The sequence below is a fragment of the Ranitomeya variabilis genome, chromosome 2, assembly GCF_051348905.1.
Source record: "Ranitomeya variabilis isolate aRanVar5 chromosome 2, aRanVar5.hap1, whole genome shotgun sequence".
Classification (NCBI taxonomy): domain Eukaryota; kingdom Metazoa; phylum Chordata; class Amphibia; order Anura; family Dendrobatidae; genus Ranitomeya; species Ranitomeya variabilis.
In genome coordinates, this window is record NC_135233.1 from 915,177,996 (window position 1) to 915,205,723 (window position 27,728).

Below are 27,728 nucleotides of genomic sequence, written 5' to 3' on the forward strand. Positions count from 1 at the left end.
TTGGATCATTCAGAGATCCACAATGAACTTCTGGAGTGAGTTTGCTGCACTGAAAGTAAAGGGGCCGAATAATATTGCACGCCCCACTTTTCAGCTTTTGAATTTCCACAAAAATTTAAAATAACCAATAAATTTCGTTCAACTTCACAATTGTGTTCCACTTGTTGTTGATTCTTCACCAAAAATTTATATTTGGTATCTTTATGTTTGAAGCATGATATGTGGGAAAAGGTTGAAAAGTTCCAGGGAGCCGAATACTTTATTATTATTATTATTATTATTATCTCTATATTTATACTCGTCTAAGGGGCACTTCTGTCTGTTTGTCTGTCACGGAAATCCCGCGTCGCTGATAGGTCGCGTCCGCTAGGCCGCGACAAATCAGCGACGGCCACAGCCCGGTCAAGAATTAGTCCCTCCCTACTCCCCTCCAGTCAGCGCTCACACAGTGTTAATGGCAGTGTTAGCGGATCGCGTTATGCCGCGGTGTATCGCACTCCATTAACGCTGCTATTAACCCTGTGTGACCAACTTTTTACTATTGATGCTGCCTATGCAGCATCAATAGTAAAAAAAATCTAATGTTAAAAATAATTAAAAAAAACAAAAAACCTGCTATTCTCACCTTTCATCGTCCACCGACTCGTGCGGCTGCCGCCAGCTTCTGTTCCCAGAGATGCATTGCGAAATTACCCAGAAGACTTAGCGGTCTCGCGCACATCGGGACAGCTTCGCTGGACTCCGGAGGGTGGGTATATAACTATTTTTTATTTTAATTATTTTTTTTAACAGGGATATGGTGCCCACACTGCTATATACTACGTGGGCTGTGTTATATACTGCGTGGCTGCTATATACTACGTGGGCAGTGTTATATACTGTGTGGGCAGTGTTATATATTGCGTGGGCTGTGCTATATATTACGTGGGCTGTGTTATATACTGCGTGGCTGCTATATACTACATGGGCAGTGTTATATACTATGTGGGCAGCGTTATATACTGCGTGGGCTGTGTTATATGCTGTGTGAGCTGTGTTATATACTGTGTGGCCACTGTTAAATACTGCATGGCCTGTGTTATATACTGCGTGGCCTGTGTTATATACTGCATGGGTTGTGTTATATACTGCGTGACCTGTGTTATATACTGCGTGGGCTGTGTTATATACTGCGTGGCTGTGTTATATACAGCGTGCCCTGTGTTATATACTGCATTGTCTGTGTTATATACTGCATGGCTGTGTTATATATTGCGTGGCCTGTGTTATATACTGCGTGGGCTGTGTTATATACTGCGTGTGCTGTGTTATATACTGCATGGGCTGTGTTATATACTCCGTGGGCTGTGTTATATATTACGTGGGCTGTGTTATATACTACGTGGGCTGTGTTATATACTGCGTGGCTGTGTTATATATTACATGGGCTGTGTTATATACTGCATGGGCTGTGTTATATACTGCGTGTGCTGTGTTATGTACTGCGTGCGCTGTGTTATATACTCTCTTTTTATGCACTCCAAAATCTTGCTTTCTTTTGCGGCTGCTGCTTGACATTGAGTACTACTGCTCAGCTTACTTGCAACCAAAATACCCAAGTCACTCTCCTGTTCTGTAGTCCAGAGTATTCTCCCATTTAATGTATGTACAGCATGAGGCAGTGACTGGTGTTACATGTAACAGTCACTGTGTTCTCCCCACAGGATGCACACAGAGGCGTATTGAGGCCATGGGAGTGCATTGCAGTCACGGGCATAGCTGTGATTGCAATGCAGAATGGAAAGTAAGTGTTAGTCTTGGACAAGCTATTTGTCCAAGGCAGATTTAAGAAAACCTGTTCTGGGCTTTTGTGTTTTGAAACAGACTACAGGATGGTAGTGGTGCAGTTCATTTCATTCCCAGCCCGGGTTTTCCATGTGGCTGAAGGCCACAGATTTCAGTTAAAATCCCTGTAGTAAAGGGTTTGGGTGTCAGGGTCAGTGTCAGTCTGGTGTTTGCAAGAGAGCAGAGCAGAAAGCTCTGCAGAACTCCACCTGTGTGAGGCAACACAGACAAGCAGAGCCAAACAGCCAAGGGAGCGGAAAGGCCTGGCACCCACAGCATGCATGGCGGTGCAGTCGCCCACGTAAACAGGTCTCAGAGGTGGACTGGCATGTTTATTGGCTGCAATCTGGAGGATATAGTTCCCGGCTGCGATCTGGAGGATATCGTGTGCTGTGTAATGCTGTGAGTTGAGCATTAAAGAGACTTTGTTTGAACTTTGCTGGGTCACTGCCTCATCACTGCACAGTGTGGAAACCGCTGCATTACAACAGTAATAAGATTACAATGTCCTAGGTTGCATTATTCTACATTTATCAACAATGAATCTCATTTGCCAAGTGTTTGCCCATTCAGCCATCTTATCCAGATCATTTTTAAGTATTGTATTGTCAAGGTCAGATTTTAATATCCTACAGAGTTTGGAGTCATCAGCAAAGACTAACACTTTAAGGTACCTTCACACGAAACGACATCGCTAGCGATCCGTGACGTTGCAGCGTCCTCGCTAGCGATATCGTTTCGTTTGACGCGCAGCAGCGATCAGGATCCTGCTGTGATGTCGCTGGTCGCTGAATAAAGTCCAGAACTTTATTTGGTCGTCCGATCGCTGTGTATCGTTGTGTTTGAAAGCAAAAGCAACGATACCAGCGATGTTTTACACTGGTAACCAGGGTAAACATCGGGTTACCAAGCGCAGGGCCGCGCTTAGTAACCCGATGTTTACCCTGGTTACCAGCGTAAAAGTAAAAAAAACAAACAGCACATACTTACATGCGTCCCCCAGCGTCTGCTTCCTGACACTTACTGAGCGCCGGCACCGAAAGTGAAAGCACAGCGGTGACGTCACCGCTGTGCTGTTAGGGCCGGAGCTCAGTCAGTGTCAGGAAGCAGACGCTGGGGGACGCATGTAAGTATGTGCTGTTTGTTTTTTTACTTTTACGCTGGTAACCAGGGTAAACATCGGGTTACTAAGCGCGGCCCTGCGCTTAGCAACCCGATGTTTACCCTGGTTACCCGGGGACCTCGGCATCGTTGGTCGCTGGAGAGCGGTCTGTGTGACAGCTCTCCAGCGATCAAACAGCGACGCTGCAGCGATCAGCATCGTTGTCGCTATCGCTGCAGCGTCGCTTCGTGTGAAGGTACCTTTACTGTCAATCCCATCCACAAGGTCATTAATAAAGAGGTTAAAAAAGAATCGATCCTAGCCCAGATCCCTGCGGTACCCCACTGCTGACTATATAACATTTAGAAAATGTACCATTTAGGATAACTCTTTGTTTCTTGTCATTTAGCCAATTCCTTACTCATCTGTATATAGTTTCACCCAGTCCTTGCTTCTTTAGCTTTAGCTTCAGTATGAGGCTGTTATGTGGTACAGAATCAAATGCGTTTGCTGAGTCCAGATAAATCACATCAGCTGCATTACCAAAATCCAGACTTGCACTTACCTCCTCATAGAAACCCAACATGTGGGTTAGGCATCACCTATCTCTCATGAATCCATGCTGTTTGTCAGTTATTATGTTATTCTCTGCGACATATCTCTGCAGGACATCTCTTATAATGCCCTCAAAAACTTTGCACACTACTGATGTCAGACTTGGTACCACATCAGCCATCCTTCAATCCTGTGGCACCACCCGTTACATAAGAGTCTAAGAATATGAGATACAGCAGTCTGTCAATTACTGAGCTAAATTCCCTCAATATCCGTGGATGAATGCCATCTAGAATTTGTTAATGTTTAATTTGCTCACATGCAGGTGTACTTCTTCTTGTGTTAAACTAGTTATATCAGGTGGTGAACTTTGATTTTTGCCATGTTGAAAGATCCCTGAAACAGACAGTTCATTGGTGAACATGGATAAAAAGTACCTGTTTAATATTTCAGCCTTTTCTTTGTCCTCTATAATAATCTTTTTATTATTGCCTTTTAAGGACCTATAACATCTGTTTTTTTTTTCTTTTTGGCTTTGATGTATGTATAACATTTTGGGGGATTTATTTTAATATTGCTGGTGATTTTTTTCTCTGTAGATCACTTTTCTAGCTTGGTTTCTTTTACATTTTTTATTGAATTATTTATACTCCTGAAATTCTTTTTCTGTATTCTCAGCCATCATGATTTTGAATGCCCTTTGTTTTTGTCTTATTAAACTTTGTACTGTTTTCTTTATCCATAATGGTTTCCTTTTATTCCTGGACATTTTATTGCCAGAGGGCATAGGTTTTATACCGGATTCTAGTGTTTCCTTAAACAAGCCAGACTTATGTCCGGTATCCCCAGTTACCATGACATGGTCCCAGTCTACATGATTAAGCTCTTCCCTTAATTTGTTGAAATCAGTTTTCCTCAAGTTCCCGGTTTTTGCATTTTCCCTTTTGAATGTTTGATTGAAAATTACATTGCAACTTTCCATATTAAGGGCACTGCATCCCAAATGCTCCCTGTCCTGTAGATCTGAAATTGTATCTGGTCTATTTGACAGAGCTAGATCCAGCAGATTATTTCCCCTGGTTGTTTCATCTACCAGCTGAGAGAGGTAGATGTCTTGAATTGTGGATAAGAACATGCAGCTTTTAGCACAACCTGAAGATTCTATGTCCCATTGAATGTCTGGATAGTTAACAAAATATTTAGAATTGAGAGTCCTCAGTGGTTGATATCTTTTAATGGCTAACTGAAAAGATGGTAACAAATTGCAAGCTTTCGAGACTACACAGGTCTCTTCATCAGGCAAAGACTAAAAGAAATTCTGAAGAATCACATATTTATGCACAACATAGCACAGAAAAAAAAAAAGGAAAAACCATGGATAAGACAGGTGACATGAAGCAGAATTACAATGAGTGATAAACAGTTATGTCCATAAATATTGGGCCAGTTCTTAGATAAGAAATGTTTTATTGTCCTCTGATTGGGGTCTGGTTCTGTTGTGATGACCCCACATGGTCTGAGGGGCAAGTTCCTTAGTTGATGTAAAAAGACATAAATCCGTGTGACACATTCATTCCTGCAGTGAGACTGTCAAAGGTCGTCATCAGTTTATATTCCCAGACTCTCCTGTCTCTCTGAGATTTGAAGGTACCTTTTAACACAAGTAATTTCATGTCCATAATGTTATGATTTGGGAGACAAAAATGTATTGCCACAGGTAGATCCATTCTTTTTTCTCTTATTGTGTGGCGGTGAGAATTCATCCTTGTCCTCAGTTTTTGCCCTGTCTCTCCTACATACAGACCCCCAGTTGGAGATTTAGTACAAATAATTAGGTACACCACATTAGAAGTGACGCAGCTGAAAGTACCTGGTATCTTGTAGTCCTGATGTGAATTGGGGATCTTTATCTTGTCCGTCGTCATTATAAATGGACAGGTTTTACATTTTTTCTGATTGCAAGGAAAGGTACCTGCAGCTGTTGGAGAGGACAGGGAGCTCTTGACAATGATGCTTCTTAGATTTGGGGGCTGCCTAAAACACAGTAGTGGGGGTCTGGAAAAATGGATTGTAATAGGGCATCTTTTTGTAGTAAAGGTTGTAATTTCTGTGCAGCTCCCCTTATCACCTCCAGATTTGGATTGTTCTGAAAAATCGGATAGTTAAAATAACCAATAATAAGGACCCTATTATTATTTGCTACATTTTTAATTTGTTGCAGCATTTCATCCTCTACTGTTCTGCTATATTAGGAGGCTTGTAGCAAACTCCAATTAGCCATTTTTCCATTATTGCCATTCCAATGTACATTTACCAACACTGACTCTTTACCCACACTGACACTTTTAATGAAAATACACACCTCTCCACTTTCCTTGTCTTTCATGTCCTTTGTAAATATTGTGTAACCCTCTACATTAGTCACCCAGTCAAGGCTTTCATCCAAGCAGGTTTCTGTAGTGTTCACCATATCGTAATCTGTGACCAAAACAAGAGTCTTCAACTCATTCATTTTGTTTGTGTGACTTCTTGCATTTCCCAGCAGATATTTAATACTATTAGTACATTTATTACTTCTCTTCACCTTCCTTCGTTAATTACATGTCCTACCCCCCTAAATCCTCATTGTCCCCTACTATCTCACTCTGTCTACTCTATCTATTCCCTTTTTAGGACATCTACCCTCCCTCTCCCCAGATCCTAATTTAAAAATTTCTTCATCCCCCTGACAATTTTTTCCCCAAGCACAGCTCTACCCTCTCCATTGAGGTGCAGCCCATCCCTATTGTAGAGCCTGTAGCTGACAGAGGAGTCAGCACAGTTCTCCATGAACCCAAACTCTTCTTTCCTGCACCAATTTCTAAGCCACCTATTTATCTCCCTAAGCAGTATTTCCGAAAACACTACCTTGGAGGTTGTCAGCTCCTAGTTCCCTGTAATAATTTTTTAGCCCTCCCTATAACTTTGTCATTGGTACCGATGTGTACCATGATGCTGGGTTTTCCCTATCTCCACCCAGCAATCTGTTTATCTGATCCGCAATACGCCGAACCCGAGCACCCAGCTGGAAGACAACACACTGTTTGGCATTGACTGTCTCAGCAGCAGATGACCATGTCTGTCCACCTAATTATAGAGGTCCCTACCACCAATATCTGTCTGGCCTTTGCTGCACTCATATTTCCCTCATTAAACTCTACAACATCTGGTTCTGACCAGCCAAAGTCACTGGCATCATAAGGTCTGCAAGGGAGTAGCTCTCCTACAGCTTAAGTCCATACATCTAGCCAGGACCCAGATTTTCATGTAGCATGACGGAACGTGAAGCAAGAGTACCTCGCCCACGGCTACCGCCCTGTGCCACGTTACAAATGCGCCATTCCTGTTTTTCACAGATGGATAAAGAAATAAATTACTTCTCTTCTGCACTGTTAATCACAGACGGCACACAGATGGCACATGGATGGTATTTACATGTTTTTAACATATCCATAGACTTGTATTGGCCCTTTTCATCTTTGCTGCCGAAAAAAAACACAGTCATGTGACTAGCACCATAGATTATAATGGGTTTGTGTTGTGTCCATAAAAAATAGGGATACAACACGTACGTATAACACGGACATCTGAATGAGGCCTTAGAGCATCTCCGATGTAAATTTGAACACTTTTTACCTCTGAACTTTCAATAGATTGAGTGGAAACTGTAGAGTTCGATCTATCGCAGCGACGGTGAATATGGTGAAAGTCATCTGCTATTATAATGTGAATATCTATTGAAGTTGAGAAATATTTGTAGTAAAGAAAATTTATTGAATCGAAAGAGCACTATGGCATGCATTTATTGCGAAGACAGCCTGAGAAAAAAGAAAAACGTAATAACTGTTAGACATTAATTCTTACCTTGTCCAGCCCCTAACTCACATGCTCGATTGTGCTGCTTCATGAGATTGTAAGAGGTTGAACTTGCACTTTGCTTTGATGTTTTTGTGAAACAAAGCATCCAATAAAATGCCAAGGCTTCCTAGAGTTCCACCATTCTAAATGTAAATGACGTCCACAAAGCAGCAATCTGTGTGTGTAAAAGGCTCATGAGGAAATATACCTCTGAATAATGGCCATACCAATGTAATAAAAGGTTTCACAGCATGCAAAGTGACATAGTAAATCATGTTTTATGTCATGGGAAAATGACACTTTCTTCTACCAGAAAAAATGAACAAAGTTATAGCAAAACTTGTCTGGAAATACGCCATATATTATATTAACAACTAAAAAACTTTCTTTAAAAAAAAATAGAAGACACAGATGGATCGCCCCCAGAGTAGTGCAATGGGGTACTCGGCATCGGGTCCTTCGGTTCGGGGGATGTCACGGTGGCTGACCCGGTCCGTGGCCCTCAGGGGTGTCCAGTAAAAGGAATAGTCTTTATGGGAATAGTGTTCATGACGCCACCTGTGGTATTCGGTCAGGGTGACCGACGCTGCGGTGAGGGGTTCGCTGTGGTGATGTTATGGCAGCTAGATGGTATACCTTCCCACAGGTGACGTGTATGCCCAGGGCTTCCCAGAAGTGTAGATGGTGATGGTGGATGATGTAAGGCGCAGTGAATAATGAGGACACAAGGTTGCAGTCTCTTTACCTTTACTGGAGGCTTCAGCATCCACAGTCCAGAGTACAGACCACAGGGTAGGCAGAGTCCGGCCGGTCTGAAGGCAAATCTAGAGTCCCCTTATCCAGGTGGAAATCAGTAGCCTTCCTTCTAGCGCCTGTGTGTTGTAGTACCTCCCTGCTGAGCTTCTCGATAAGGTCCTCACAACTCTTGTAGATGTTCTAGATGTTATTTCTTCCTCTCTGTCCCCCAGATGTTGTGGATAGGACAAACCCATATGACTGATGGCCTGAGGCTTGTTTATAGGGACCCTAGAGACGCCCCGACCCCCACAATTTGCCACAGTGTCTTCTTAGGTATTAAGGTCGGGCAGCCAACTTGGAATTGACTGTCCTGCCGGTCTCTGGAGCAAGGCTTGGAGACAGTTGCTCCCTCGGTGTTCCGGCCACCGGCTACGCGCCTCAGAAGGAGGCAGCCTATTTCAGGGCAGAACTCCTTCTGGTGTTATCTCCTTGTGCTATGACTTCATGTCTCACCCTCTACAACACAATTCTCTTCGTGTCCTTTCTTAGGATGCTGCCACACGTGGGGCAGGCGCAGCTCCGTGTCTTTCTATCTTGCTAGGCCTCTGACAGGATCCCACCCCTGTCAGGGTCCCTCTGTCTGCAGCTCCAATGTTCCTCCTTTCCCCCTGTCTGCCTGACAGGTGTTGCCTGGGCAAAGCCCAGCCAGCTTCTCCCTAACTTTCTATCCAGCCCACCAGTTTTACCCTTCTGTGAGGAGTGCCCTAGTAGATAGGAGCAAGGCTCCCCCTGGTGGTCTGGAGTGTGAAGTGTGGTGTATGGTTTGTGATACCTGGTAGGAAGATCTCCTTTATTGCCATCAGACGTAATATCACTCCCCCTGGTGGAAGAACGACATTACTGCAATGACCAGGACTCTGGGGCGCTGCACATAGATGCCTCCTACCAGCACCCTTTTGCCCCACCACTTTGATTTTCATTGTGCTTACTGAGGATAGTGCTTTTTTGGATGTACAGTTGAAACCAGAAGTTTACATACACTATTTAAAAAGACACATATGCATGTTTTTCACAATATCTGACATGAAATCAGAATAAACTTTTCCCGTTTTAGGTCAATTAGGATTACCATAATTATTAATATTTGCCAAATGCCAGAACAAAGAGAGAGAATGTTCTAAAGCATTTTTTATTACTTACTGAAAAGTCAAAAGTTTACATACACTAAGATTACTATTCCTTTAAACAATTCTGGACTGCCCATATGATGACGTCATGTGTTTGGAAGCCTCTGATAGTTTTTTTTGGCAACATCTGAGTTAATTAGAAATACACATGTGGATGTATTTTAAAGCACACCTGAAACACACTGCTTCTTTGTGTGGCATCATGGGAAAGTCTAAAGAAATCAGCAAATATATCAGGAAGATAATTATGGACTTGCACAAGTCTGGCTCATCCTTTGGTACAATTTCATGATATCTGAAGGTGCCTATTCATCTGTACAAACAATTATATGCAAATACAAACAAGATGGGAAGTCCAGCTATCATACCGTTTAGGAAGGTGATGGGTTCTGTGTCCCAGAGATGAACATTCTTTGGCCCGACATGTGCTTATCAACCAAAGGACAAAAGCAAAAGAACTTGTGAAGATGATGATGGAAGTTGGTAAGATTGTATCAATATCCATTGTGAAATGAGTACTGTATCAACATGGGCCCAAGAGGCCACTCTGCCACGAAGAAGCCAATACTCCAAAAGAAATATAAAGAAGCCAGATTAATGTTTGTAAATGCACACAGGAACAAAGATATTAATTTTTGGAGACATGTCCTGAGGTCTGATGAAACTAAAATTTAACTTTTTGGGCATAATGACCATCGCTAACATTTGGAGGAAAAAGGGAGAAGCTTGGAAGCCTAAGAACACCATCCCAACTGTGAAACACGGGTGACAGCATCATGTTGTGGGGTTGTTTTGCTGCAGGAGGGACTGGTGCACTTCACAAAATAGATGGCATAATGACTAGTGTTGAGCGATACCGTCCGATACTTGAAAGTATCGGTATCGGAAAGTATTTGCCGATACCGGCAAAGTATCAGATCTGATCCGATACCGATACCCGATACCAATACAAGTCAATGGGACTCAAGTATCGGAAGGTATCCCTGATGGTTCCCAGGGTCTGAAGGAGAGGAAACTCTCCTTCAGGCCCTGGGATCCATATTAATGTGTAAAATAAAGAATTAAAATAAAAAATATTGATATACTCACCTCTCCGACGCAGCCTGGACCTTACCGCTGTGAACCGGCAGCCTTCTTTGCTTAAAATGAGCGCGTTCAGCACCTTCCATGACATCACGGCTTCTGATTGGTCGCGTGCCGCTCATGTGACCGCCACGCGACCAATCAGAAGCCGTGACGTCATCCCTCAGGTCCTAAATTCCTAGAAGGGAATTTAGGACCTGAGGGATGACGTCGCGGCTTGTGATTGGTCGCGTGGCGGTCACATGAGCGGCACGCGACCAATCAGAAGCCGTGACGTCAAGGAAGGTGCTGAACGCGCTCATTTTAAACAAAGAAGGCTGCCGGTTACCAGCGGTGATGTCCAGGGGCCTCCGGACAGGTGAGTATATCAATATTTTTTATTTTAATTCTTTATTTTACACATTCATATGGATCCCAGGGCCTGAAGGAGAGTTTCCTCTCCTTCAGACCCTGGGAACCATACACTGGAAACTTCCGATTCCCGATACCACAAAAGTATCGGATCTCGGTATCGGAATTCCGACACCGCAAGTATCGGCCGATACCCGATACTTGCGGTATCGGAATGCTCAACACTAATAATGACAAAGGAAGATTATATGGCAATACTGAAGCAACAGCTCAATACATCAGCCAGGAAGTTAAAGCTTGGGCGGAAATAGGACAATGACCAAAATACTGCAAAAATGGTAACAAAGTGGCTTAAGGATAACAAAGTCAATGTTTTAGAGTGGCCATCACAAAGCCCTGATCTCAATCCTATTGAAAATGTATGGGATAAGCTGAAAAGGCAGGTGCGAGCAAGGTGACCTACAAACCTGGATCAGTTTCACTAATTTTGTCAAGAAGAATGGGCCCAAAATCTGACCAACTATTGTGAGAAGCATGTAGAAGGATACCACAAACGTTTGACCCAAGTCATTCAGTTTAAGGGCAATGGTACCAAATACTAATGAAATGTATGTAAAATTTTGACTTTGTAGAAAGGAACAAAAATGCCTTAAAACATTATCTTTCTCATTATTCTGGAATTTGGCATTAATTCTGGTAGTCCTAATTGACCTAAAACGGGAAAGGCTTGTTCTGATTTCATGTCAGATATTGAGAAAAACATGAATATTTGTCATTTTATATAGTGTATGTATACGTCTGGTTTCAACTGTAGCCCTTGTACTATTTTTTCTTCTTAGGAATAAGAATAGTTTTCAAATATGAAATCCATATCTCTAGAGTCTGCTGACGGTATTGTAAATAATGCAAGGATGTTCAGATTGGGGCATGACCAGCCCCTTCCCCTCCAACTCCCAACTATCCCAGATTCAGCAGAACTGTCTTGATTTAAGGGCGTTCTCCTGCGAGTTCAGCTCAGTGTCACAACTTCCACTAAGGATTCCTTCACACATCCATATAAAACACGTACATGAGAAAACGGTACCGGTGTCATCAGTTTTTTGTCATCAGTGTTTTTTCAGTATGGTCAACGAAAGAATTATATTATGAAGCTTCTCTTCCACTTTGCATTGCTAAGCATGTACAGTACACGGATGGCAAACTTGTTTTTCACGGACGCATAAACTTGTAAATTTGTATTGACCCTTGTCATCTGTGCTGTCGAAAAAAAATGGACGTCTCCTCCGTATGTTTTGCATGGACACACGGGCTGTGTAAAAATACGGACATGTGCATAAAAGCCAAGGTTATAATGGGTAAAAGTGGCATCTGTGAAAAAAAACGGATACCACACATAGTACAAACTAATGCAATGGCATTTGTTTTACAAGTGCCTTTTTCGGACTCCATATAGGAGCTAATTTTTTGCTCAGAAATTCTGCTGTGTTTAACTGTCCAAATAAAGTGAATGTAATTTAATGTACACTCCTGCCTACTGTGGGGTTTTGGTGCTTTTTTCTCTCCATAGACTCTCCGGAGCCTGAAAGAATTTCATGCAAAAACGCAATTGCTTTTTTAAGTGCAGAATTCTGTCCTATGAAAATCATATTAAAATACTGTTCATATCTGTATCAAAGATTCATAAAATAAGGGGAAAACATAAAAAAATGCAGCAAAAATGCAATAACCAGAGACAACTGTTATTTTGTAGTTTTGTGCCAAAAATGTGCAGAAAAAATCCTCCCAATATTTATACAATTTTTTTTTTTAAGAAAAGTCATTAAAAAGACTCTTTTCAACCATGTGAAACTTCAATGTTTTAGGTGTATACACATTTCAAGGATCTGGCTATTGGAAAAGATGTTCTACATAGTTTTTCCATCCCCATCTACACTCCTCAATTCATGCTTCTTTGCTACACAGCTTCTGGAGAAAGTTGTTCGACTTGAAGCAATTTTCACACTAAGGTCACGTTCACACTATCAGTATTTGGTCAGTATTTTGCCTCAGTATTTGTAAGCCAAAACCAGGAGTGGGTGAAAAATGCAGACATGCTGACGTGTTTCTATTATACTTTTTCTCTGATGGTTCCACTTCTGGTTTTGGCTTATAAATACCGAGGTAAAATACTGACCAAATACTGAATGTGTGAATGTAGCCTAATGCATCTTCTCTGAGAAACAACAGATCTGTCAGTAATGTGCCAGAGACACCCACACTTTCATCTCCTCTCCTTATTTGAACTATCTTTGACCAATTATCTCTTAGAGAAATCATTAGCATAGAGGTTCACTTACTTTATTCTGACTGGACGGTGGATTTTTTCTCATTTTGCTCCACATAAATAATTCAGCTGTTTGTATGTTAGTTGAGATGCATTGTGTTTGTCTATAGTTGAGACTTAGATTATGATCACTTACGTCATTTAAACATGCTGAGGTCAATGTGGTCGGCCAGCAGTCTAAGGCTACGTTCACATTTGCGTTGTTGTGTGTTGCGTCGGCGACGCATCGGCGACGCAACGAACAACGCATGCAAAACGCATTGTTTTGTGACGCATGCGTCCTTTTTTTGCTTGATTTTGGACGCACAAAAAATGCAACTTGCTGCGTCCTCTGCGCCCTGACGCGTGCGCCGCAGTGACGCATGCGTCACAAAACGCAAGTGCAACGCATGTCCATGCGCCCCCATGTTAAATATAGGGGTGCATGACGCATGCGTCGCCGTAGCGGCGCCCGACGCTGCGTCGCACAACGCTAATGTGAACGTAGCCTAATATTTATGTCAGTCCCCCTGACTCTTCCTTGAAAAATGATGCCAGAGGGATAAGGATCCTTTTGTTTTTAAGAAATAAGCCTCCACCAGCATAGTCTGGCTTCATCTTTCAGACAAAAATCACAGGATTTCTCCCTCAACTCTCCCTGTGTGGATAGTCGGGGGAGAAAGCGCCTGGAGAAATGTTTGGCTAAACTACTGTTTTTCTGAGCACCATCTAAAGTTTATGTGAGGGCTTCATTTTTTCCTATATTTGTATAATACATTCCCTTAAATGAAATATTTAAGAATTTGACAATGTGAAAAATTTAATTAAACCAGTGGTTCTCTGATTGACTTGAAGATCCACACTATTTTTAACACATTTATCTGAATATACTGTAGTACAGAGCCTTCATTAATTAGATATGTGGTCCCATCACCTTATATTTGGATATAGCTATGTCTTAACATCTTTGTGCTTGAGGTTTTGTTTGAGGACAATAAAAATGCATCTAATTGACATTATTATATTGTATTCAAGATATGGGATTTCAATGGTCATTGTCACCATAAACTAAATGCTGGAGGAGACAGAGCAGTGGAAATTTCTCAGATCTTAGTGCTGAAGAGAACCATACTGGTGGTCGGATGGGAGAGGTGGGTATATTGCATATTGTGTCAGCTAAACTTTCTGCTATACATAAATGGACAGCACACAGACCAATGTTAATCTATGTGCAAAGATTACATTATTGTATGTTAGACTGGCCCGATTAAGAGTATGTAAATATTAGGCAGCTCCTGCCCTCTTTGAAAAAGCAGTTGTAGAAGCACATAGAGCCAGACATGTGTACATTTTTGGGGGCATGACTGCTCCACAAATTTCAGTACTGATCTGAGCTTAGGCTGCTTGCACACTAGCGTTGGCCCGACGTGCCGATGCGCGTTGTGAAAGAAATGCCCGACGTGGGCAGCGGAAGCAGTCTTACGACGCTTCCGCTGCCCCATTGTAAGGTCCGGGGAGGAGGGGGCGCAGTCGAAAATGGCGGACTCGACGCACAAAAAAAGTTACATGTAACTTTTTTTGTGCCGATGGTCCGCCAAAACACGACGCATCCATCTCACGATGGTTGCGACCTGTGGCGATACGTCGCAATGCGTCGGTAATGTAAGTGTATGGGGAAAAAACGCATCCTGCAGACAACTTTGCAGGATGCGTTTTTTCTCCTAAATGACACATTGTGACGTATTGCAAACGACGCTAGTGTGAAAGTAGCCTTACCCTGTGTTACTGCAGTGCCGGCGCCCCTGCACGCGTCCTCTCCCTCCTATCTGCATGGATGCCGGCGTTTGTACTTACCCATCTGCACTCCCTGAGTGCCTGTCTGCTCTCAGGACCTGCATGAGGCATGCAATTTTCCTGGGAGTGGGCTTAGGGTGCGTGCACTCTTCCTGACTCTTAAAAGGCTAGCACATGCTGCTAAAAATGTCCCCAGCCAGTAGCTGGGAGATGTCTTGTATACAAGGCACCCTCCACTATTGGGAGGTGCCTTAGCAACTTAGATAGCCTATGTGCTTCTTGCTCCTTAGTTGTAAGGTCCCCGTGGTCCTGATCCGGTCCGCTCTGTCTGTACCTGTCTGAGTCCACCATGCTATATCCATGCACAAATCCATCCTGCCTGCGCCTAGTACTGATCCTGATCTGTCTGACCTGTACCTGTGCTGCTTACTTACCCAGTGTGTATTTGCACCTGTGTAACTGTATCTGTGATCCCATACTGTGGCTGCCACATGTTCCTGTTCCAGTCCTGCTTGTGCCGTACCATCCCGCTAACCAGTTACTGGTCGGTCCTGCTTCTCTCTCCACTATGAGGGTCAGCTGCCACAGCTCTGTGAGTCCATCCTGGAGTGACACCTGGCATTCACCTGAAGCCAAATGCCAAATCTAACTCCACCATAAGGTGCTCTATTGAAGAGTCGGGTGCTTGCTTAGTTATGTCCCTCCACGCTCTTCCTTGGCACTGTGGTTTCACAACCATGTGCATACACCCTGTCATTTCTCTCTGACATGGAACATTTATTTCTATATATGTAAGTAAATCCTTAGTTATTAAGATTGCACATTTCAGTCTGAAATATACATCTCTTCATTCATTTTCATACCCCTGACAAGCAGTTTGCAGCCTGATCCTTAAGAGAATATCTGTGTGTGCAGAATTATTGATCAACTATTAGTGTGCAGAATTATTATTAAACTATATTACAGTTGCCTTTCACAAAATTAGAATATCATCAAAAAGTGAATTTATTTCAGTGCTTCAATACAAAAAGTGAAATCGCGAACCGCCATTTCGGCGCAGACAAAAAACGTTATAATGTCCGTCAATGTCTAGACAACGTCCGCCAAATTTCGACGGATCCGTCACATGGCAGATGGAACGGACGACCATCCGCCACAATCCGTTGCTAATGCATGTCTATGGGAAAATAGCGGATCCGCCCAAAAAAATGGCGGATCCGCTATTTGAGGAAAATGGCGGTTTGAGACTGACGCCAAAAGACTGAAGTGTGAAAGAGGCCTAAGCCATAAAAGGGTATTGCTAAAGAAGCTGGCTGTTCACAGAGTGCTGGAAAGTTGAGTGGAAGGAAAAAGTGTGGTAGAAAAAGGAGCACAAGCAACCGGAATAACCACAGCCTGAAAGGATTGTTAAGAAAAGGACATCCAAAAATTTGGGGGAGATTCACAAGGATTGGACTGCTGCTGGAGTCATTGCTTCAAGCGCCACCACACACAGACGTCTCCAGAACATGGGCTAGAAGTGTTGGATTCCTTGTGTCAAGCCACTCATGAGCAATAGACAACACCAGAAGCGTCTTACCTGGGCCAAGGATAGAAATAACTGGACTGTTGCTTAGTATTCCAAGGTGTTGTTTTCAGATGAAAGTAAATTTTGTATTTCATTTGGAAACAAAGGTCCCAGAGTTTGGAGGAAGAGTGGAGAGGCACACAGACCAAGCTGCTTGATGTCTAGTGTGAAGTTTCCACAATGAGTGATGGATTGGGGAGACATGTCATCTGCTGGTGTAGGTCCACTGGGTTTTATCAAGACCAAAGTCAGGGCAGCCGTTTACCAGGAAATTTTAGAGCATTTCATGGTTCCCGCTGCCAACAAGCTTTCTGTAGACATAAATTTCATTTTCCAGCAGAACTTGGCACCTGTCCCCACTGCCAAAAGTACCAATACCTGGTTTAAAAACAACTGTATCACTGTGCTGGATTGACCAGCAAAGTCACCCGACCTTAACCCCATAGAGAATCTATGGGGTATTGTCAAGAGGAAGATGATAGACACAATACCCAACAATGCAAATGAGCTGAAGGCTGCTATCAAAGCAACCTGGGCTTCAATAACACCTCAGCAGTGCCACAGGCTGATCGCCTCCATGTCACACCACATTGATGCAGTAATTGATGCAAAAGGAGCCCCAACCAAGTATTGAGTGTATTTACTGAACAAACATTTCAGTAGGCCAACATTTTGGATTTTAAAATCATTTTTCAAGCTGATGTTATAAAGTATTCTAATTTACTGAGATAATGACTTTTGGGTTTTCAATGGCTGTAAGCCATAATCATCAACATTAACAGAAATAAGCACTTGAAATAGATCACTCTGTTTGTAATGACTCTATACAATACAGTGGGGAAAAAAAGTATTTGGTCAGCCACCAATTGTGCAAGTTCTCCCACTTAAAAACATGAGAGAGGCCTGTAACTGGTAAACAACACTGTCAAGTCAAAATGAGAAAACAAATCCAGAAAATCACCTTGTCTGATTTGGCAAGATTTATTTAGCAAATTATGGTGGAAAAAAAGTATTTGGTCACCTAAAAACATGCAACATTTCTGTCTCTCACAGACCTGAAACTTCTTCTTTAAGAGGCTTCTCTGTTCTTCACTCATTACCTGTAGTAATGGCACCTGTTTGAACTTGTTATCAGTATAAGGCCTGTCCCACACGTGCAGATAATTCCGGTACCGGAGTTATCCGTGTCCGTGTGTCCGTGAGCTCACGTGGCACACGTGCGGCAGCCGTGTGCCGCCCGTGTGTCGACTGGGTACCACACGGACCGTGCAGGAGACAGCGCTACAGTAAGCGCTATCCCCTGCTTTGGGTGCTGAAGCCGCCATTCATTTCTCCTCTCCAGCAGCGTTTGCTGGAGAGAAGAAATGAAAAATCATTGTATTTTGTTTTTTTGCGGTAGAAATAAAGATCTTTGTTTCCCCCCCTCCCACCCCCTGTGCGCCCGACCGCTGGAAAGAAAATACTCACCCGGCTCCCTCGAAGCTTCCTCTCCGTGCCGCAGCTTCTCCTGTATGAGCGGTCACGTGGTGCCGCTCATTACAGTGAGGAATATGCGGCTCCACCTCCCATAGGGGTGGAGCCGCATATTCATGACTGTAATGGGCGGCACCACGTGATCGCTCATACAGTAGAAGCTGCGGCGCGGAGAGGACGCTTCGAGGGAGCCGGGTGAGTATTTTCTTTCCAGCGGTCGGGCGCACAGGGGGTGGGAAGGGGGGGGGGAAACAAAGATCTTTATTTCTACCGCAAAAAAAACAAAATACAATGATTTTTCATTTCTTCTCTCCAGCGAACGCTGCTGGAGAGAAGAAATGAATGGAGGCTTCAGCACCATGCTGGGGGGACAGCGCTTACTGTAGCGCTGTCTCCAGCACGGCACACAGACTGCACACAGACAGCATCCGTGTGCGGTACGTGTTTTACACAGACCCATTGACTTTAATGGGTCCGTGTGATCCGTGCGCTCCCACGAATACTGACATGTCTCCGTGTTTTGCACGCGGACACACGGTCCGCGAAAACACGCTGACATGTGCAGAGACACATTGATTTGTGTGTCAGTGTCTCCGGTACATGAGAAAACTGACACCTCATGTACCGGAGCCACTGACGTGTGAAACCGGCCTAAAAGACAGATGTCCACAACCTCAATCAGTCACACTTCAAACTCCACTATGGGGAAGACCCAAGAGCTGTTGATGGACACCAGAAACAAAATTGTAGCCCTGCACCAGGCTGGGAAGACTACATCGGCAATAGGCAAGCAGCTTGGTGTGATGAAATCAACTGTGGGAGCAATAATAAGAAAATGGAAGACATACAAGACCACTGATAATCTCCCTCATTCTGGGGCTCCATGCAAGATCTCACCCCATGGGGTCAAAATAAGCACAAGAGCAGTGAGCAAAAATCCCAGAACCACACGGGGGGACCTAGTGAATGACCTGCATAGCGCTGGGACCACCGTAATAAAGGCTACCGTCAGTAACACACCAGGGACTCAGATCCTGCAGTGCCAGACATGTCCCCCTGCTTAAGTCAGATAACATTTGGATTATCCAGAAGAGTATTGGGAGAATGTCATATGGTCTGATGAAACCAAAGTAGAACTGTTTGGTAGAAACAAAACTCATCATGTTTGGAGGAGACAGAATGCTCAGTTGCATTCAAAGAACACCATACCTACTGTGAAGCATGGGGGTGGCTACATTATGCTTTGGGGCTGTTTCTCTGAAAAGGGACCAGAACAACTGATCCGTGTACATGAAAGAATGAATGGGGCCATGTATCGTGAGATTTTGAGTAGAAACCTCCTTCCATCAGCAAGGGCATTGAAGGTGAAATGTGGATGGGTCTTTCAGCATGATAATGATCCCAAGCACACCGCCAGGGCAACGAAGGAGTGGCTTCATAAGAAGCATATGAAGATTCTGGAATGGCCTTGCCAGTGTCCAGATCTCAACCCCATAGAAAACCTTTGGAGGGAGTTGAAAGTCCGTGTTACCCAGTGAAAGGCCCAAAACAACACTGTTCTAAACAAGATCTGCATGGAGGAATGGGCCAACATACCACCAACAGTATGTGCCAACCTTGTGAAGACTTGCAGAAAATGTTTGACCTCTGTCATTGCCAACAACGGATATATAACAAAATATTGAGATGAACTTTTGTTAATGACCAAATAATTATTTTCCACCATAATTTGCAAAATAAATCTTTCCAATTCAGACAAGGTGATTTTCTGGATTTGTTTTCTCATTTTGACTCCGATAGTTGTGGTCTACCTATGATGTCAATTACAGGCCTCTCTCATCTTTTTACGTGGGAGAACTTGCATTATTGGTGGTTGTCTAAATACCTTTTTCCCCACTGTATATGAGTTTCACTTTTTGTATTGAAGAACTGAAATAAATTAACTTTTTGATGATATTCTAATTTTGTGAGAAGCACCAGTAAGTGTTCATCCAATAAGCCAAAAACTAAAAATGTACAGAATACATAACTGACATTTAAAAAAAATATATTAGTGACTGATATAGCCACCCTTCTTTTCAGTAATAGTCATAAGCCTTCCATCCATGGAGTCTGTCATTTTCTTTATCTGCTGATGATCAACTTTTTGGGCAGCACCAACCACAGCCTCCTAGACACTATTCAGATATGTGAACTGTTTTCCTTCACCGTAAATTTCCCATTTAAGAAGTACCCACAAGTAGGGATGCAATAGACTCTAATGGTACAACTTCCCACCTCTGCTTGCTGTCTCATCTGCTGCAATAGACTCTAATGGTACAAATTCCCTCTGCTTGCTGTCTCATCTGCTGCAATAGACTCTAATGGCACAACTTCCCACCTCTGCTTGCTATCTCATCTGCTGCAATAGACTCTAATGTTACAACTTCCCACCTCTGCTTGCTGTCTCATCTGCAGCAATAGACTCTAATGGTACAACTTCCCTCCTCTGCTTGCTGTCTCCTGTCTGTCATCTGCCACTTTACCATCTAGCAACATATTTTAATGTGCCTGCTTAATGATTGGTATAATTCATTTGTTGCATTGTACGTTTTATTCACTTTGTGATGTATATCCATGACCGGGGTCACTCTAGATGTTATCTGGTGGAAGGTGTTATCGCATATAGATTTAGCCAGCCCCAATGTCTTTGATCATCTAACCACCCCCTGGTGTGCTGGCCACAGCTGCCAAATTATCCCTAATCAGTTCCCACAATCCATCTCTTCTGACCCAGTATTTTGGACTATAAATTTAGTCTCCTCTTAAGGGGTGCACGCATGTTGGGGTGCATGCAAGCATCCCTGAAGCAAAGCATCCCAGAAAATAAGCATTGATCCAAAGGCAGTTATTGCATGGTAGTTAGTCAGGGCAGGAGTCAGGTAACCCACACTTTGCACTCCCTTCTATCCATGTGCTTTATTCCTATCCTCCTGTGTTCCCTTGCCATCCACATTCGCTACCCATCCCCCTCCATCAAGACTCATACACATCAGCCCCTCTATACTTCCCTCTCCCATGTACAGCTCCCATGCACTTCTCACCTTCCTAAAAAACCTCAGCCCATCTTGCCCAAACACATTGCACAAAAAACTTCTTACAATTCCAATACCTACTTGCTCTTTATCCTCCTACTCCTTCTGATCTTGGGGGATATCTCCACCAACCCTGGTCCACCATCCCCCAACCTCAATCCCTATCCTACCTTGAATCAAAACCACACTAATCTTATTAATATTACTTTCACTCCTTCGTATCCTTCTTTTAATTGTGCCCTCTGGAATCCACGGTCTGTATGTAACAACAACTCAGGTCACCCCCACTTTCCACACTTATAGAAACATACTGGCCATTAACACCCAGAAACTTATGAAGAACTTGCAGTCCTCATTGGCCCCAATCTCCTCTATCTCATGTCCTGATTCTGCTCTGAAGCATTACAATGAAACCCTGCAAAGTGCCCTGGATGAAGCTGCACATACTATATATAGAACAACTCAGCACAGACGGCGACAACCGTGGCACACACTGCAAACACATTTCCTGCAGCGGTGCTCCAGGTGCGCCGAACGTCTGTGGAGAAAATCTAATCTACCCAAAGATTTCATCCATTATAAGTTCATGCTAAAAACATACAACTCTGCCCTTCACCTCTCCAAATAAAGCTATTTCAACACCCTGATCACCTCACTGTCAAATAACCCTAAACGTCTCTTTCACACTTTCCAGTCCCTACTCAACCCAAGAGAGCAGGCCCCAACCACGGATCTCCGCGCTGACGATCTGGCCAATTACTTCAAAGAAAAAATTGACCACATTCAACAGGAAATCATCTCCCAATCTCTTCATACCATGCACTGTCCTCCCTCCCCCACTGCATCTAGTTCACTCTCTGACTTTGAGCCAGTTACAGAAGAAGAAGTAGTCAGGCTCCTTGCATCTTCTCGCCCGACCACTGGCACCAGTGACCCCATTCCGTCACATCTCCTCCAGTCCCTTTCCCCGGCTGTCACCTCTCACCTAACAAAAATATTCAACCTTTCTCTCACTTCCGGTATTTTTCCCTCCTCATTTAAGCATGCCATCATACATCCATTACTTAAAAAACCATCCCTTGACCAAAACTGTGCCGCTAATTATAGACCTGTCTCTAATCTTCCCTTCATCTCTAAACTCCTCGAACGCCTGGTCCACTCCCGTCTTACCCGCTATCTCTCGGATAACTCTCTTCTCGACCCTCTTCAATCTGGCTTCCGCTCTTTACACTCTACTGAAACTGCCCTCACTAAAGTCTCTAATGACCTACTAACAGCTAAATCTAATGGTCACTACTCCATGCTAATTCTCTTGGATCTCTCCGCAGCATTCGATACTGTGGATAATCAGCTACTCCTCAATATGCTCCGCTCCATCGGCCTCAAGGACACTGTTCTCTCCTGTTTCTCCTCCTATCTCTCTGACCGATCCTTCACTATATGTTTTGCTCGTTCCTCCTACTCCTCTCACCTTCCCCTTACTGTTGGGGTTCCTCAGGGATCAGTCCTAGGCCCCCTCCTCTTCTCTTTGTATACTGCCCCTATTGGACAAACAATCAGTAGATTTGGTTTCCAGTACCATCTCTATGCTGACGACACCCAATTATACACCTCTTCCCCTGTTATCATGCTGACCTTTTTAGAAAACACCAGTGATTGTCTTACCGCTGTCTCTAACATCATGTCCTCCCTCTATCTAAAACTGAACCTGTCAAAAACTGAACTCCTCATGTTCTCTCCCTCTACTAACCTACCATTGCCTGACATTGCCATCTCCGTGTGCGGTTCCACCATTACTCCAAAGCAACATGCCCGCTGCCTTGGGGTCATCCTTGATTTCGAGCTTTCATTCACCCCCCACATCTGATCACTGGCTCGCTCTTCTTATCTGCATCTCAAAAACATTTCTAGAATTCGCCCTTTTCTTACTTTCGACTCTGCAAAAACTCTTACCGTTTCACTTATTCATTCCCGTCTGGACTATTGTAACTCTCTACTAATCGGCCTCCCTCTTACCAAACTCTCCCCGCTCCAATCTGTCCTGAATGCTGCAGCCAGGATCATATTCCTCACCAACCATTACACCGATGCCTCTACCTTGTGCCAGTCATTACACTGGCTACCCATCCACTCCAGAATCCAGTATAAAACTACTACCCTCATCCACAAAGCACTCCATGGCTCAGCACCACCCTACATCTCCTCTCTGGTCTCAGTCTACCACCCTACCCATGCCCTCCGCTCCGCTAATGACCTCAGGCTAGCATCCTCAATAATCAGAACCTCCCACTCCCGTCTCCAAGACTTTACACGTGCTGCGCCGATTCTTTGGAATGCATTACCTAGGTTAATACGATTAATCCCCAATCCCCACAGTTTTAAGCGTGCCCTAAAAACTCATTTGTTCAGATTGGCCTACCGCCTCAACGCATTAACCTAACGATCAATGTGTGGCTTATCATAAAAAAAAAAAAAAAAACCATAATCAGGTTCCTCGTATCATGTTCTCATACACTTTATGCAGTTAATAGCCCTCTGTGTCTGTACTGTTACATACTTAGGCAGTTAACTGGTTCATGCAGCTTTACATGAACACCCGAGCCTTACACTATGGCTGGTCCAAATAACTAAAGCAATTGTTACCATCCACCGCTCGTGTCTCCCCTTCCTCATAGTTTGTAAGCTTGCGAGCAGGGCCCTCATTCCTCCTGGTATCTATTTTGAACTGTGATTTCTGTTATGCTGTAATGTCTATTGTCTGTACAAGTCTCCTCTATAATTTGTAAAGCGCTGCGGAATATGTTGGCGCTATATAAATAAAATTATTATTATTATTATTATTATTATTAATAATAATAACAAACTTCCTTTTCTGCACAATTAGGGTATGTGCACACGTTCAGGAATTTTCGCGTTTTTTGCGCGTTTTTTCACAATAAAAACGCTTTGAAAAAGCATAAAAAACGCATAGATATGCATCCTATCATTTAGAATGCTTTCCGCAATTTTTGTGCACATGATGCGTTTTTTAAGCAAAAAAATGCATTGCGGAAAAAGAAGCATCATGTTCATTACACAGGTCAACAAAAAAAAAATTTTTTTCTGGTGTCCAAATTATTTTAATGAATTTGGGGTATTTTTGGGGTGCTGATTCTGAATATGCTATCAGTTTTGCCAGATTGGCTCAAGTTTTTGAGATTTTTGGTATCTTATTTATAGCACTTGTTGGTAAATGCGACGCATCATCTCATTAATTTCTTTGGATTAGTACTTGAACTGAGCAGTTCTCAATATAGTTTTGTGTTAATTAGTGTTCTAAAAGTTTGTTCATAGCTTGATTTTTGCACTAACTTTATGTTGTTGTCTGTTTTCCAGTGAAAAGCATGAACTCATCAAGAAGAAGTTGTCTTAACGATCCAGACTCATTCTGTTACATTTGTGGTGAATACACACTGCCAAAACATAGAAGAAACATAACAGACTTCGTAAAAAAAGTGTATTTTGCCTATTTTGGGGTTATGCTTGGGGACCAAGACAAGTTTTGGGCACCACACATAGTGTGCAAAGCATGTATCGAATTATTACGAAAATGGAGCAAAGGACAAAGAGAAAGCTTCAAATTTGGTGTTCCAATGGTGTGGAGAGAGCCAAAAAATCATCATGATGACTGTTATTTATGGTAAACACAGGTACAGGCACATCTTCACAATGAGGGACAGGCCTTCTTGCAGATTCCATGTTACTCCCATTTTCGTTTCTTATGCTTATTGAAGCCTTGCACTTGCACTGCACAGAAATAACAGTCATCATGATGATTTTTTGGCTCTCTCCACACCATTGGAACACCAAATTTGAAGCTTTTTCTTTGTCCTTTGCTCCATTTTCGTAATAATTCGATACATGCTTTGCACACTATGTGTGGTGCCCAAAACTTGTCTTGGTCCCCAAGCATAACCCCAAAATAGGCAAAATACACTTTTTTTACGAAGTCTGTTATGTTTCTTCTATGTTTTGGCAGTGTGTATTCACCACAAATGTAACAGAATGAGTCTGGATCGTTAAGACAACTTCTTCTTGATGAGTTCATGCTTTTCACTGGAAAACAGACAACAACATAAAGTTAGTGCAAAAATCAAGCTATGAACAAACTTTTAGAACACTAATTAACACAAAACTATATTGAGAACTGCTCAGTTCAAGTACTAATCCAAAGAAATTAATGAGATGATGCGTCGCATTTACCAACAAGTGCTATAAATAAGATACCAAAAATCTCAAAAACTTGAGCCAATCTGGCAAAACTGATGACTAGTGTTGAGCGATACCGTCCGATACTTGAAAGTATCGGTATCGGAAAGTATCGGACGATACCGGCAAAGTATCGGATCCAATCCGATACCGATACCCGATACCAATACAAGTCAATGGGACTCAAGTATCGGACGGTATTCCTGATGGTTCCCAGGGTCTGAAGGAGAGGAAACTCTCCTTCAGGTCCTGGGATCCATATTAATGTGTAAAAGAAAGAATAAAAATAAAAAATATTGCTATACTCACCTCTCCGACGCAGCCTGGAGCTTACCGAGGGAACCGTCAGCGTTGTTTGCTTAAAATTCGCGCGTTTCCTTCCTTACGTGAAGTCCCGGCTTGTGATTGGTCGCGTGCCGCCCATGTGGCCGCGACGCGACCAATCACAGCAAGCCGTGACATAATTTCAGGTCCTTCAGGATTTTAAAATTACGTTCCGGCTTTATGATTGGTCGCGTCGCGGTCACATGGGCGACGCGACCAATCACAAGCCGTGACGTCACGGGAGGCAGGACAAGCACGCATTTTAAAATGCGCGCGTGTCCAGCCTCCCGTGACGTCACGGCTTGTGATTGGTCGCGTCGCCCATGTGACCGCGACGCGACCAATCACAAAGCCGGAACGTAATTTTAAAATCCTGAAGGACCTGAAATTACGTCACGGCTTGCTGTGATTGGTCGCGTCGCGGCCACATGGGCGGCACGCGACCAATCACAAGCCGGGACTTCACGTAAGGAAGGAAACGCGCGAATTTTAAGCAAACAACGCTGCCGGTTCCCTCGGTGAGGTCCAGGCTGCGTCGGAGAGGTGAGTATAGCAATATTTTTTATTTTAATTCTTTATTTTACACATTAATGTTGTTTCGATACCGATACCCGATACCACAAAAATATCGGATCTCGGTATCGGAATTCCGATACAGCAAATATCGGCCGATACCCGATACTTGCGGTATCGGAATGCTCAACACTACTGATGACATATTCAGAATCAGCACCCCAAAAATACCCTAAATTCGATGAAATATCTTTGGCACCAAAAATGCTGTTGACCAGTGTTATTTTTGTGGATTTTTTGCGGATTTCCCATTGTTTTGGAGTGTCAGGAAAAAAACGCATAAAATCCACCAAAAAAGCGTCAAATCCGTGCAAAAAAACGGGCAAAAAATGCGAATAAAACGCATGCAGAATTCCTGTGGAAAACCTCAGGTTTATCTCAGGAAAATTCTGCATGCATTCCGGACGTGTGCACATACCCTTACTTTCTGAACAACTCTCTGAATCTGTTGGCCCTCACTGAAACCTGGATTCAGGATTCTGACTGTCTCCCCTGCTGTCATTTCCCATGGTGGCCTACAATTCTCCCATTCCCCGAGACCCACAAACAGACCTGGGGTAGAGTTGGCATACTCCTGTCCCCACAATGCACCTTCCAGGTCTTCCCCCCAGTTCCATCACTCTCATTCCCTTTTTTTGAGGTCCACACCATCAGGCTCTTCCGTCCCTTCTCCCTCAGAGTAGCGGTCATATATCGTCCCCCAGGCTCAGCCACCCAGTTCCTTCACCACTTCTCAGCCTGGCTGCCGCACTTTATGTCCTCAGAACTCCCAACCCTTATCCTGGGAGACTTCAACATCCCCATAAACAGCTCCACTTCCACATCTGCATCCCAGCTTCTATCACTAACCGCTTCTCTCGGCCTCTCACAGCTCTCAACCTCTGAAATACACAAAGATGGTAACACCCTTGACCTGGTCTTCGCCCAGCTCTGCTCAATCTCCGACCTAGATAACTCACTGCTTCCCCTCTCTGACCACAATATTCTCACCTTCGCGCTCACAATCCCTCGTCCACCCCAGCACACTCCTACCTACCACACATTCAGAAAATCTACACGCCATTAACTCTCATACACTTTCAGACTCCTTACACTCATCACTGTCCCCAATTTCATCTTTTTCCTGTCCTGATCTGGCTGTACACCAGTACAATGACACTCTTAGAAGCACCCTGGACCAAGTAGCGCCCCTCACCATCAGAATTTCCAAGCACAGAGTAAAACAGCCCTGGCTCACATCGCAAATTCGGCTTCTCCAGCGATGCTCTAGAAGTGTTGCATACTATATTTCCCAGAGGAGCATTGCACGGCGAATAAACCTCCTTACCTTGACAAGCCAGAACTGGTATGTCACTCTCCATAAGGAGAAACGTTGCCCCTTAGACCCCAGTCCAGAGCCTATCATTTAGCCAAATTAATTCTCATGCTTCGCACTGACGAGGGCCAACAGCCGGAAACACCGTGCCTGCGAATTGAGATACTGATTTGGCTTTTATCCTAAGTCATATTGCACAACTCGTTAAAGGGTTGATTGTGACATGTAGGATCGCTACTTCCAACAGGTGGCGCTATAGAGTTTAAGTCCTCTTTTGCTCTGAAGAGGCAATTTGCATACTAGAAGTGCTGAACGCTTATG

At 43.5% G+C, this 27,728-nt stretch overlaps 1 protein-coding gene across 1 annotated transcript in view; it reads left to right on the top strand.

The window, feature by feature from the left end:
* The window catches only part of WDR49 (WD repeat domain 49), a 314,656-nt gene that overhangs the window by 173,314 nt on the left and 113,614 nt on the right, over nucleotides 1–27,728 (top strand). The window contains exon 9 of the mRNA XM_077290613.1: nucleotides 14,075–14,190. Within this exon, the coding sequence (XP_077146728.1) occupies nucleotides 14,075–14,190 (116 nt within the window). The remainder of the gene's footprint in view (nucleotides 1–14,074; nucleotides 14,191–27,728) is intronic.